Genomic DNA, 14917 nt, shown 5'->3' with positions numbered 1-14917 from the left:
CTGTTTTTCTGACTAATTTTTTTTCCCTGTTTTTCTGTCAAATTTTTTTTCTGTTTTTCGGAGTAATTTTTTTTCTGTTTTTCGTGCAAATCCCCCCCCCCCCCCCCCCCTGTTTTTCGGAGTATTTTTTTTCTTCTGTTTTTCGGAGCCATTTTTTTTATAACAACCTGGACGGCTTGTTTAGTTTAATCAAGTTTTACTTTGATCTGGGTTTAAGACACTGGGAGATAGTCCTGTCTTTAGATGGTATTATCATTAGTTTGTCGACTTAACGCAGGCACCTGAGTACGGAAGCGTATTGCATTCACTTGAAAAAAAAAAAAAATCCTGTTTTTCTCACTAATTAATTTTCGGTTTGATTTTTTGAATAATCTTTTTTCTGTTTTTCTGACTAATATTTTTTTCCCCTGTTTTTCTGTCTAATTATTTTCCTGTTTTTCGGAGTAATTTTTTTTTCTGTTTTTCGTGCAAATTTTTTCCCCCTGTTTTACGGAGTAATTTTTTTCTGAGTTTAGAGAGCATTTGAAATAATAAACACATTCACTCCTTTATTGAGAGTTCGATTTATAACAACATGGATGGCTTAGTTTAATCAAGTTTTACTTTGATCTGGGTTTAAGACACTGGGAGATAGTCCTGTCTTTAAGTCACATAGATGGTATTATCATTAGTTTGTCGACTTTACGCAGGCACCTGAGGACTTTGCGGTTGTTTTTATTGACCCGCTACGGTAGATCATTTATGAGGCATGTATGTGCGGGATATGTGTATGCATGGATGTATATCCATAGGTGTATGGGAGTCACTTGCAGGTTGGAGGTTCTCGCGAGAGTTCTCGATAATTCAGAAAAAAAAATTACTCTGAAAAACAGGGAAAAAAGATTTGCACGAAAAACAGAAAAAAAAATTACTCCGAAAAACAGAAAAAAAATTACTCCGAAAAACAGGAAAATAATTAGACAGAAAAACAGGGGAAAAAAATATTAGTCAGAAAAACAGAAAAAAGATTATTCAAAATATCAAACCGAAAATTAATTAGTGAGAAAAACAGGATTTTTTTTTTTTTTCAAGTGAATGCAATACGCTTCCGTACCTGAGGACTTTGCGGTTGTTCAGAAGGAAAGCCCATTCAGATCTGCTAGACATAGCAATCTTTCTCCAGGATCAGTTGGACAGATATGTCATGCTCCATGGATACAAGATGATGCATTTGAAATGCATTCAGGTTGGCTACGTGGTGACTCTAGAGACGATCAGGAGACTGCTGAAAATATTGGATGCACACGGTGTGCAGCTGAGGCGCCGGAATCGCCTTCGGTGGCGTGTGTACCATAGCAAGAGTTCTCGATAATTCTGAAAAAAATTACTCTGAAAAACAGGGGAAAAAAATATTTGCACGAAAAACTGAAAAAAATTTACTCTGAAAAAAAGAAAAATAATTACTCAGAAAAACAGAAAAAAATATTAGTCAGAAAAACAGAAAAAATATTAGTCAGAAAATCTGAAAAAAAATTATTCAAAAAATCAAACCGAAAATTAATTACTGAGAAAAACAGGAGTGAATGCAATACGCTTCCGTAGTGAGCCATCGCAGTCACAAAAAATTAAAACAGAAATGAATAAATGTTTTTTTTGCAGGGGATTTTTTTATTTTCTAATGACACTTTTATGACAATTTCCAATCCTTGTATGCAAATGAGGGGGCGTGGTTAATCCGAATTTAGAGGGGGACAATTACCATGAGATTGAGTGTGGTTTGAAAAGTGGTGGGTACAAGTATTAATCTGTTTGACGGTTCATTGCGATATGCACTGCATTAAAGTGTATTAAAGCAGCGTTTTTCAACCTTTTTTGAGCCAAGGTACATTTTTTTCATTGAAAAAATCACGAGGCACACACCACCAAACAAAAATGTTTAAACAATTATTCTCTGTAGCCTATATTAACAATTTAGTCATTCTTATCAACGTGTCTTGAATATTTATATCCATATTATTTGCAGATAATTAATTATTTGTTTTCAAAAAATGTTTTTAGACCAATTAAGTGAAATTGGATAATTTCCCACGGCACCGTTCAAACAATAAAAAATATAGTTTTTTTTATGATTTTTTTAATTTTAAGATTTAGTTTAGTTAGTTTTACAAATAAACTTACAACAGTAAGTGAGTAGTAGGAGAGGGAAGAAACATTGATATCTGAAAAGGTTTATTAGTCAATTGTTTGAAAAATGTGTAAAAAGGTGAAAAAAGTACAACAGCGGAGCTCCAGGGGGGGTGTGTGTGGTGCTTGTTGTATCCGCTCTGGGGCTCCAGGGAGGCGGGTAGGTGGTGGTCGTTGTCCCTGCTGTGGAGCTCCAGGGTGTGGAGCAGGGAAATTTGCGAAAATTAAGAAAATAGGAAAGTTAAACTAATGTTACTCAGTTAATATTAATCTAAATAGTGTGTTCAATGTGGAAAAAGTTGAAAAAAGTATAAACATGGAGCTCCGTGGGGAGATGCTTGTGGTATTTATACTCAATATATTGAGCACATGGACAGGCTAACGTACTTTTATAATCTTCCTTCGTTCTTGTTTAAGATAAAAATCACTTCCGTCAAATCACTCCCGTCGTTTCGATGTGTAAATACAGTTTTTAGGAAAAAAATCCTTCCGTTAAATAACTAACTTTCCTGTCACCGGCGTGATCACCTCCCTTGATTGCCCCAATTGTTTTCACCTGTTGCCCCACCCTCATGTATTTAGTTTCTCCCTTTACTCAGTGTCTCGTTCATGTCTGCACCTCAGCCAGTCCTCATAGTTTTGTCTGTACATTTTCATAGTTCTGCTTTGAAATTCCTTTTACCCCATAGCCCTCGTTAACCTCCAGTGGAGTGTTTTTTGTTTATGTGTTATTTTATCTTCCTCAACTTGATTAAGGTTTCCCTCCCTTTTACAGTGAACTTGCTGTGTTTTCGGCTGCCGAATTATCGGTGCATCCCTAAATATAACATCTTCATTGACAAGAACAATGTAACCGTAATAATGATGACGTATTTGATGGTGTGACTTGAGTTTCAATCAGCACATGGACAAGGGAGTGCTCGCCGATTACATGGGGGCGCAGCAGCCTTGATCCCTGGTTTAGAAAAAGCTGTGGTGTATAAAAATGTTTTATTTAAAATAGACAGTTCTTCTTACTCGTCCCTTGACAGCTCGCTAATATATAAGAGCAGTTTTACGTCGCATCACTTCATTCCAAATTCACATGATCACAGAATTTGACAGACACAGCTGGCCTGGCACTTTTGCACAGTACTGTACATTAAATACCCGCATAATATGTTCATTCAACAAATCAAGATAAACCAAATAACATTTACTAATTAGTGATTTGTATGACTTTATTGGGCAACTGAAATGGCACAGGACAGAGTAGCATCGACAACAGCATCCCACTGCTCACTGACAACTTTGAAAAACGTGCATGGAGCCTTTATCATTAGCATAACAATCCCCACTGTCCTTCATGATAACAATGAAATCAACTCGTTTTACTATCTTGAATATTAGATGACATGCATTTGGATCAAATCTTAGTGAAGCAGAAATTTAAAGTCACACTGAAAAAACAGGGTTTACGAAAACAAAAGAGATACATTTTCAATATTTGAATTCTAATAGAAAAGATACAAAGACATTGCGGTGTAGATGCAGAGTCAGATGGGACTGAGTTTATCTCTTTATAGGCTGGACAGAAGAGGGTTGGAAGCAGGTAAGCTGAAGCTGCATACTGCTCTTGAACGTATTCAACAGCTGCTCCAGTAACCTGGCAGAAGAGATGTAAGAATAAGCCTGAAGGAAATATGTCACTAGGCAAAAGGCAAATAAAAACATGTTGGTCCTCAATTATGTTCGCCGAATCAAAGGGTTTTTTGATAAATAAAATGTAATTATTTGTTTGTGTCGCTCATGTATGAGGAATCCCTGCTATTTGCAATTCCAAACCATAACTCTAATAACTCAATGTGTGTCTTGAATATTTTGAGGAAATTTAGATATTTGTTCTTGTAAATGTATTTCTGCCAAATAGGACTGATGAATATATTTGGAACTGCATATGTGTGTGTTGCATACACATAACACTCACAGCCGCTCCTATTTAAAGGACAAAAAAATGAAATCGATTCATATCTAGAGCTAGTATTTTTTTTGTAATATGGACCAGTGAGAGACTTACTTCTTATCGGTTCCACTGTGTAACTGAGGAAGGGCATCCAGAGCTTGTTTAAAGCTGCTACTATGGGAAAGAGTTTTTAAGAAAAAGAGCACTTAGTGACAACAAAAAACAGAAATACAGTCCAAAGTGTGGGTGTATGTCTTGATACACCCATTGTTCTGTGTCTTGTGTTGTACTTACTTGCTTTCAGCATTCAGGTATGTGGATATGGCATCTCTTAGAGCACAGAGTTCAAGACGAGCCTGACGATGAAGCAGGAAAGGGTGGGTACAGAATGGGAGGTATTTAAAGTAAACAAAAAAAAAAACAATATGATGAACTAAATAATAAACTGAAATATAGCATTATCAAAAATGACAGTCCTCAAATCCCCAATTTGTGTAAGGGGTTTGAATTACAGTATGAGTCAGGCTCTTGCTATGACCGTGTGTGTGTGTGTACCTGCAGGGCCCCATTTTTGCTGAAGAAGGACACACATTGCATAAGACGACACATCTCCTCCGAAACCGACTCAACAATCTGAGACAAGACCTGAGACACCAGATCCTTAGAGACTGCAAATACCTGCGATGAAGAGAAAAACACATGTCGATGAAGGAACAGGCAGACACCATGTGAAGCTGAACCACCGTTTGGTGAAAGTGGAAGAGGTTGCGTTGTACCTCGGCGTGCACTGTGATTATGTTGACGAGAGCTTCTTTCAGGTAGTTCCTGACACCTGAGAGAAAAATTCAATTCAACATTATGAAACAAAACATCAAAAATCCAGGTCAAGGGAATGGGATGATGAATGAGGTGCCGACTGGGAAAAAGTAATCTCAAAAGTAAACGGCAGAAATACTTTATTAAAAGTTGGCGAGTTATGCACCATTTATGCAGAATTAGGTGATGTACGATAACATTTGTACTATAAAATCTATTTTCTCATTTAAGTAGGGAGTTGGGAGCTACCTGATGACATCTCCTTTGGGTCAAGGCTACATCCATGCTAATGGTTGCATCTTATCATCAAAATAATAGATAAATAAACTTTTTCGGAGAACCAGTAACCTCTGGGAAAAATTCTGGATGGAAACTGTGGAAGACTAGTAACACTAGAGAGATGACTAACCCCCATTAAAACCTGGCAATGGCGTTGGGAGCCAGCAACGAGCAGCAGCAAAGAGTGAACTGGTCACTGAACGCAATAGACCGGATTTTTTCTACGCGAAAAGCGGGCTCTGATGAACCTGAATGTCCTGGAGGGACATTCCCGGCTGGTTACACTAGAGATGCATGGGGGGTAATGGCAAGTCTCATGCCTGGCTGCACTAGACATAGAGGATGTCGAAGATGTGTACATATTCACATTCATGATAATTGGAATGTTATCCTTGGCATGTGGAATGTACATCCAAATTCGGAAGCAGAGAAAGGCCTCCATGGAGCAGCTAGAGACGAGGGTGGACATCGCCACGATTAAGAGTGCCGTGATGGGGTTGCGCACCGACAACTCCGCAATTCGAGACTGCGTGGTGCAGATGGGAGTGGATGCAGCCAAACGAGATGAGCTGGTGAAACTAAGCGTGGTGAGAGCTATGCGAGAGAGGGAGGAATAAATCGGCGGAACCGAGGCAACAACTTGAGACTGTGATCGCTCGTGATGGTTCGACAGGGACACATGTACGGCCGTGCATGTAGTCTGTTGACTGCCTTGAGATGAACTGCAGCCTTATGCTATTGTTGCTGCGACGTCCAAAATGTCGAAAGTTAACGTGAAAAAAAAAAAAAGAAAAAAAAAAAAAAAAAAGAAGTAATAAAATTGTATGGGTAATGGGGGCGGGACTAGATAAGCTTTGCTTCTCCCGCTGTCCCTTTCGGTCATGTGTATGAATGTAAATGCTGATGTATGCAGATGTTGATTACTTGTCATGCCCGAAATAAACGATTCATTAATTCATTAATTCATTAATTCATTCATTCAACCACGGAGAGCAGCAGACACTCGCCACAAGGATACTGGATACTACCAGTATCCTTGTACCACTACTAGCTAAATGCTCTTTTTTAGCTTATCCACAGCTACCTTCTCTCTCTGACTCAGGTGCTAACAGCCTAGCCTAGCATGCCTACTAGCAATGGCTTCTCTCTCTCTCTCCACTCTCCTGCTCAGGGGAGCTCGATGTTAAGTTATTCCTCAGCCTCATTTAGCAATAATGCTATGTGTATTAAATGTAGTGTGTTTTTGGACAAATACATTTTAACAAAGTTTATTAGAACCAAAACTTGAGAACAAGCAGTCGGGACCAGGAAACAGAGCAGTATAATACGCTTCTCTGTGCTTTTTCTAGTTCAGTCGCCCCCGTAAAGACAATGCTATATATGAAGACAATGCTATATATAATAACAAAGCTATATATGAACGTAGAACGTAGGGGGTACCTGTGGGTCACCCCCTGACCCACAGGTACTTATAAATCATTTGAGCACCTTACTCTAAGTCTGTTAGACCCAAACATTAAACAAAGTAACAGACTCCAGTTTATTATTGTGTACCGACCACCCAACCCCTACTCTGAATTCCTAAGTGAATTTGCAGATTTTTTTTATCAGATTTAGTTCTCTGTTCAGACAAAATCATCATAGTAGGTGATTTTTATATTCACGTAGATGTAGCCAATGATAGTCTTGGCTCATCTTTTAAAGTTCTGCTTGACTCAATTGGCTTCAAGCAGCAGGTTAACAAACCAACACATCGTCATAAACACACACTTGACCTTATCTTGACATATTGTATTGACATACATAACTTGGTAGTATTTAATGAGAATCCTTTGATATCGGACCACTGTCTGATCTCATTTGAAGTTGTAATTACTAACACTACTGATCCTAAACCGCAGCATTATTACAGTCGCTGTTTATCTGACAGTTCAGTTGAAAAATTCAATGAACAGCTCTCGTCTGCCCTCCAGCCATGTTTTATCACAGAGGAAGACTATAGAAACATCTCTCCCACAAAAGTTAACAACATAGTGGACAACACAAACTTAACACTACAAACGGTTCTAAACACTGTTGCTCATCTGAAGAAAACGGTTATCACCCGAGATAAGTCTGCCCCGTGGTACAGTGCCCAAACTCGAGTGTTAAAGCTCAAAAAAAAAAAAAATCAATACACAGAGGTTAGAAGAACATAGACTTTATTCTTTTTCTGTTTTACCTTTCTTTAATCCCTTGCTTGTTTTTGTGTTGTCTACTTTTGCTATCTGCACATGTCTGTCTTAAAGGTGACATAGAGTGGTCCTGTTGCATATATGTTAGTTATGGAGGTCTACTTACATATATTAACTTGTTTTTATGGTCAAAAACCTCCTAGTTGCTGTAAACTAGCCGATAGAAATCCTCTTTTCTGACAGTGATTTTCAGCTGCGATGTTTCAGAGTGAACTTTCACCCCCAGAAGACAGAGTCTTGTGATTGGCCAGTACTATCCAGCACATCCGTTCTCAGAAGCGCAGCGCCCCCCTCTGGAACGGCGGATGCACTGCTCCTCATTATCAAAACATTGTTTTAACAGTGTTTAAAAATAGCTTCGTCACGACTCCCCGCCGCAGTCCCTTTTATGACTTTAAACCGGAGTCAGACCCAGAGTCAGAAGACACTGTTGCTCGTGAAACACCTCCGCAACGGACGTTATTCTTCTTCTGCGGTTCAATGTACGTAACCGGATGTGCCCGGACTAGTGCCCGGAGCAGGACAATCGGTTGTTCAGGAGAACCACTGCTTACGTAACTATTACGGGATTTTCAGTGATCTCGTTGAGCCCCGAGATTACAATAAAACACAACGTTCTCAGCAATGGCTGAACTGTTTGTTTAGAACCGTCAGGCTTCATAAACAAGGTAATGACGCAGATACACACCAAAAAAAACAGCGATAATAGGAACTTCCGGTCTAGTTCCGATTTAACTGTTTTTTGCTGTTGTAACAAGTGAATTTCCTCTTTGTGGGATAAATGAAGTTTATCTTATCTTAACAGTAAGCAAAACATACTTTTAACGTGACACAACAACCCAAAAACAATCCAGACATGTTGAGCTACAGGACTCAAGTTACATGTGTCAGTTTACTGGCAGCCACGGGTGATTTTCCTATGTTATCTTGGCCTGACATCCCAGCTTTTAGCATAGTGAAAACTGATAACTATCAAAAATGGTGCCTCCTGTGAGGCTTGCACTGCAAGTTTGTACCTGTGGGCATTTGACAGTCTCTCCAGTCAAAGTATCCAGCATAAATGCCAGGCTCCAGAGACCCCGCGATTGGGTCTGCACGTCTTTCGATGTAGGCATCAAACAGTTTTCGGTCCAGTTCCCGAACGGCATCCACACTCTCCTGACGGGTAAACGGAAAAAAACCACATCCGTTTGTCCACACATGATATAGGCTTTAACAATTGTTTACTGATCCCCCTCACTGTCCACTTTTAAAACGCATCTTAAAACACATTTTTATTGATCACTGTGGAGTCCGAGTCATTCAGAGCTCTCCTTGATATAATACCAATGCGATATAATACCAATATTTTTATTTCTATGCCAGTTGAAATCTATACAAATGAGTTTAAATAAATACCAAATGTTCTAAAATACTGTATATAGTGTTTTCATTCTTCATTCAGTTATTATTAACATTTTTGACTATATAGGATGTTATAGACAGCGTTGTAGAACATTAAAAAATAACACCAGTTACTTTGATGAGAAACTAATTACTTTTACAATGTGGTAACTGAGTTACTAACTCAATTACTTTTTGGGAGAAGTAATTTGTAACTATAACTAATTACTTTGTTCAAGTAAGATGCCCAACACTGTTTATAAATAAAGTTGAATGTGATTCTTCTGTCTAGTCTTTTTTAAAATGTCATTTTAGAAAATAAGATATTCATCAAGACACTGAATAATACATTTGCATGCAATTTATTTTTAGAAATGTATGATCAAATGATACTAATAATAATAGTGTAACCGTTTTGCTTTATGGCCTCTAATCTTTTGTTTTAGTAGTATAATAATAACCATATTTGATTTTAAAATATCTATTCCATTAGGGATTGTAGTTTCTGTTTAATTTCAACGTTTAGTTTAACTGCTGCTTTGCAAGGCACTTTTTTTTTTCTTGCATTTGGCCATTTTCCAATGTGTATTTGCACATAAGCACTTTGGTTGCGGCTCAGCCGCTTGTAAATGTGCGTTATAAATAAATTTGACTTGACTTGACTTATTTTATCACCTTTGCAGTGTGATAAAACAGCTACACCTTATAGTGTTATAATAATTCCCCCTCTCGCTACATGGAGTGAATTGTTATATACTGTTAATATTTGTGGATAAATATCTCAACAAACAGACCAACATCTTGTTTGTATCAGTGTAAATTGATTTTATAAGAAAATTATCTTCACCTGTTTTGACTGGAAAACTAACTGTACAATTATTTGCTGTATGATTCAGCCATTAGTCATTGTGTGTAATTGTGTGTGTATATATGAAGACAAAACAGGAGCCTCTAAACACTTCCTATAGCTTCCAATTAGACCAGGGGTGTCAAAACGTTTTTGAGGGCCAGATTTGGTAAGGTGAAAATGTGTGGGGGCCGACCATTCAGCCTGACATTCTTTGAACCAATAACATTAAAGCGGAACTAGACCGGAAGTTCCTATTATCGCTGTTTTTTTTGGTGTGTATCTGCGTCATTACCTTGTTTATGAAGCCCTGACGGTTCGAAACAAACAGTTCAGCCATTGCTGAGAACGTTGTGTTTTATTGTAATCTCGGGGCTCAACGAGATCACTGAAAATCCCGTTATAGTTACGTAAGCAGTGGTTCTCCTGAACAACCGATCGTCCTGCTCCGGGCACTAGTCCGGGCACATCCAGTTGCGTACATTGAACCGCAGAAGAAGAATAACGTCCGTTGTGGAGGTGTTTCACGAGCAACAGTGTCTTCTGACTCTGGGTCTGACTCCGGTTTAAAGTCATAAAGGGACTGCGGCGGGGAGTCGTGACGAAGCTATTTTTAAACACTGTTAAAACAATGTTTTGATAATGAGGAGCAGTGCATCCACCACTCCAGAGAGGGAGCTGCGCTTCTGAGAGCTGACGTGATAGATTACGTCACTTCCAGATACCTGGCCAATCACAACACAGGTGGGAAGGCTCTACGCTGGCTGGCCAATCACAACACACTCTGTCTTCTCGGGCGAGATTTATGGCTGAAATAGCGCGACTGACAAGCGCTTCGAAAAGGACAGATTTCAATCGGCTCGGAGGAGGATTTTGACCATAAAAACAACTTAATATATGTAAGTAGACCTCCATAACTCACATATATGTGCAACAGGACCACTCTATGTGACCTTTAAATACAAATGATCTATTTTATGACATTTTTATCGCAAATGATATCCTTCATTTTTTATCAAAATCACTCTGCCTTTCGTATTTGAAGACCACATGAAAATGAAGAAAAAGTCTGTCTGGAAAGAAACATTAAACATATCTAAATATTACATATTATTCACTATTAAATGCTCACTACAAACTTCTAAATTCAAAACTATGGTTTTGATCATCATGAAAAATCAATTAACTAAGATTTTTAGAATTTATTCACCTCAGAGGACTAAACAAATCATGTCTGCACTAATGCGAAGTGTGATATTTTATGCTTAAAGCTGTTATTGCATCATAAACATCGACATTTAAAAAATCCACTGTTAGACAAAGTCTTGTAAAACCTGTAGTGTAACACTGACCCGTGCGATTTTCTCTGTGCCTGTGAAGCCATGTTTCTCAAAGTGTTCAGCCAGGTTCAGAAAGGTGCGTCTCTCCAAGTACTGGCAGTTACTAAGGATGATCAGCAGACGCTGCTCCTACACACACATATATAGTACACGTTATATGAGAGAGAGAGAGAGAAGAGAGAGAGAACCTGATAACATTCTGTGGTATGAATGAGTAAAGCATGCTCTGGAGATGCTGGCAAACAAGTTGAAAGGGAATAATAATAATCATCATCATCATCAGCATAATAATAATAAGGGGAAATCATACTTACAAATGTTGGACTAAAGCCCTCTTGAACACTGCTAAATTGATCTGGAGAGGACAAGTCCACTGCGATGTTGCTATGTACACAGGAGAGATTTGGACATGCATTTAACCTCTTCTTCACGGTTGCCCCTAGTACCGGGGGGCAGCGTCACACGCAGCGACAAAAGTGTCATAAAATAATATCTAACATTAATAACACAGACATGCTGCTGCATACCCACAGAAATGTCAGAAACTCAGGTAAAAGCTCATATAAACCGTTCTTATGTTCACGAAACACAGTTAAAACACAGATGGATAAAACCAACAGGAGCGAATAAAAACCTTACAGCGCACACAGTGAAAAGTGGCACCGGAGCGTCAGCGTGATTATGTAAACAAAAAAACCCGTAACAGGTGGACAGCGGAGAATCCACAGATTCCAGGGGTACCATTTTTATCACTCTACGACCAAGATTCACGGATCCAGCCCCAAAATCAGAGCAAAACAACAACCGACCTCAAGAAATACAAGCAGAAATTGTGTCTTACCTTTGCTGAACACAACCACTTTTAATGAAGAACTACACTTTCCAGCACGTTTTGGGACTATTCCCGATCTGATTGATCATTACAGAGCGACATTAGATCGTTCTGATTAGAGAAGGGCAAATGTCCGCACAAAATGCGCCATCTGCATTTATGTCATTTTGACTCGCTAATGAAGTGATTCCCACGCATTCGGAGACCAGGATCTGATTCTACCGGTTTAGAGGTTTCAAACGAGCTGTCAATCACCCAAATTGACCAAGAAGACAGAGCTATGGGGCTGCTGTAACTGAAGACGCTGCAGTCACGGAGTTGTTATTACGCACCGCACAGGGAGCATCAATTTACAGCGAGTTATCATACTTTTTTTTTTCAAAACAACATGCTTTTAAGACCACTAGTAACATAAAATAAATAAAATTAAATGGGTTTTAATAATTTGGTACCTAAGAAATCTCAAATGGCACAGATGGTGCCAAACTGTGTCAAAAGAGAGAACGCCAAGACATCTCTACTAAAACCTCTGACATTTTACTCTGCTTCACTTCAACAGCATCAGACTTTGCACAGCTCATGTCCACATGACCTTTATGTGTTTTGAGCTCCTACTGCATATTTTAAAGGTGATATTTGCTTTAAAATGCAATATTTTTTTAGGCGAGAGAAAAAAAATCCTTCATTTATGCTGGGTTCCATGTGCATTTACTCTGACACAGTGGCATCTACAGTGAAACTTAGACCTCTGGTAGAATTTCACAAGTGTTATCTTTATTTTGATACCAGGATAATCCACATAGAGTTTGGAACTGCAGAGATTTACTCTATTTAGTTTGGGCATGTCATTATCGAGCAGGGATTCCAAAAAGAGGGTCAGGGAAGAAGAGGCTAAACATCAGACACACTTCAAAGATATATGTACAAATACACACACAACAAAACAAAAATATACACACAGAAACTTTCAGAAACTTACTGAGCTGCATCTTTGTCTCCATCTGTCTTGGTGCTTAGCTGCTCCAAGCAGTTGATAAAAACCTTGAACGTTGAACAAATGGACATGGTTATGAGGTAACACAATAACAGCGCTACAATCAAATCTTACACTAACAGGGAAAGGCATGTTATTAAATAAATACAACATGCACATTGATAGTCAATTTACACATGCATTGTAATGATAATCGTGTTTAAAAACGTGAATAAAGCACAAAATCCTTGCAATAGTTTGTATTTCCATGCACTGGGAACACTGCACATTATATTCTAAAATCATAACATGAAGAAAAATGTATAAATATTTTAACTACTTAAAAATTATGAAAAATAATATTGGGAGCAAAATAAAATAGCAGTGTTTGCATTTTTCCTTACAAACTCAAATATTTACTATATAAACTGAGCAATCGTTAGGATTTAGCATCCCTGTGAAACAACTAAACTAATATTTATTTATTTGTTGTCTTGAAACACCCATTTCAATGGCATTTCCTCTTCAGCATAAGGCAACATGACCTCTTCAAGTATTTTGATATGTGCAAACTGATCCATGATCCCTGGTATGAGATAAATAGACCCCTTGGCAGCCTATGTCACGCGCGTGTCACCTTCTCTCTACTGCGCATGTCGGTTGCAGAAAGCGCTATTGTGAGCAACACGACATGTCTTATTGTGCTGCATGTCTTAAAGCCTGAAGTTTTAACGGATACCGAATTGCAGCCCTTTCAAGGCTAACCGGAGACGTCTTTGGTTACGAGACATCAGGAGGAGCGACTGGAACGAGCAAATGATAAAAGAAGCAAGAATTTGCCGTGCTCACTCCATATCAGTTAATGTTACGTTCATTTTTGGCATCAGGTAACAAGCTAACATGAATGAAGTAATTATTACTATGCATAATGTTAAAAAACAATGTTTGAGAGCAACAGCGTAATTAATCTCAGGTTTAAGTCAAACTACCGTAGCTTAGAAGCTAATGTACTCCGGTTGTTTTGCTAGTTGCGCATTCTAAGTCATCCACCTCATTAGCGAGCCTTCTTTTCAATTGATCTCATTGAATGACAGGTGAGGTCCAATTACGGATGAATTACTCTACAGCACTAGTCTACAGAGCATGACTCTCCAGCCGCAAGAGGTGCAAAAGAGGGTACCCCCTTTTGACACCCCAGACAACCCAACACTTCCCATAGGCTGGTAATTAAAAGATAGGTCATAGTAGCAGTCAGATTAGGCTGTATAGGCTGAGCAGTCTTACCTTCATGATGGTCACAGTGAGCACAGTGATCTGATCCTGGACCTGGTCTAACAGCAACACCTGAGAAAACAGCAGTAAAACACAGCTTGCATTTATTTTCTTGTTATTTAAAGTGGAAGGGGTGTGAAAGTGTTTTTACTGCCACAATATTTTGTGATTGACCTCCACCAGGAGGTATATGTTTTCACCAGAGTTTGTTTGTTTGTTTTGTATGTCTGTCTGTGAGCAACATAACTCAAAATGTCACGGATGGATTTGCATGAAACCAGGAACAAGTGATTCAATTTGTAATCTGTACATGTTGCGCACTGTCAGGGTGTATTTTGCAGGCACTGAGCTGCCTTGGCAGGGTCTGCGCTCTACGAGTGCTTTTCTAGTTTAAAATTGGTTTTAATTAGGCTTTGAGGAAGAATAAATTCTACTAATTTATATGAAACATAATCATTGATCAAGTACTTTGGAGAATTGTCAGAATTTTCTTTTTTTTTCTGATTTTAAGGCATTTTTGACACTTTAGGGCACAATGCAGACATCGGTATCGGCGAGTCCTACAGTCCAGGTACTGATCCGATACCAAGTAACTTATTAAAAATAGCAATCTGTTTACTGGTTATCTCCGTTAGCTCTGACACAGTTCTTCTTCGTCGCTCTTAAAACAGTTGCGCTCTGCTGCCATCGGCAGGTGCTGTTTAAGAGGCACGAAGAAGAATCGATTTTTAAAAGGGTTTAACCTGAGCCAGGCCTCACCACAATGATAATCATATTACAGTCATGCAGGTTTAGTATGATTTTTTTTTTTAAAGAAAAGAATGAAAATTATAACA

The 14917-nt window shown here is 38.6% G+C and overlaps 1 protein-coding gene across 1 annotated transcript in view; it reads right to left on the bottom strand.

The window, feature by feature from the left end:
• Positions 1-3460: 3460 nt before the first annotated feature.
• exoc2 (exocyst complex component 2) overlaps positions 3461-14917 on the bottom strand; it is a 34075-nt gene continuing 22618 nt past the window's right edge. The window contains exons 19-28 of the mRNA XM_083887516.1: positions 14094-14153; positions 12816-12877; positions 11319-11388; positions 11017-11133; positions 8451-8592; positions 4882-4937; positions 4661-4783; positions 4400-4461; positions 4220-4279; positions 3461-3808 (exon numbers count right to left, since the gene is read on the bottom strand). Of these exons, the coding sequence (XP_083743642.1) occupies positions 3715-3808; positions 4220-4279; positions 4400-4461; positions 4661-4783; positions 4882-4937; positions 8451-8592; positions 11017-11133; positions 11319-11388; positions 12816-12877; positions 14094-14153 (846 nt within the window). The 3' untranslated portion in view covers positions 3461-3714. The remainder of the gene's footprint in view (positions 3809-4219; positions 4280-4399; positions 4462-4660; positions 4784-4881; positions 4938-8450; positions 8593-11016; positions 11134-11318; positions 11389-12815; positions 12878-14093; positions 14154-14917) is intronic.

This window comes from Microchirus variegatus, assembly GCF_963457635.1.
Source record: "Microchirus variegatus genome assembly, chromosome: 4".
NCBI classification, from domain to species: domain Eukaryota; kingdom Metazoa; phylum Chordata; class Actinopteri; order Pleuronectiformes; family Soleidae; genus Microchirus; species Microchirus variegatus.
This window is presented reverse-complemented; position numbering and strand designations above follow the sequence as displayed.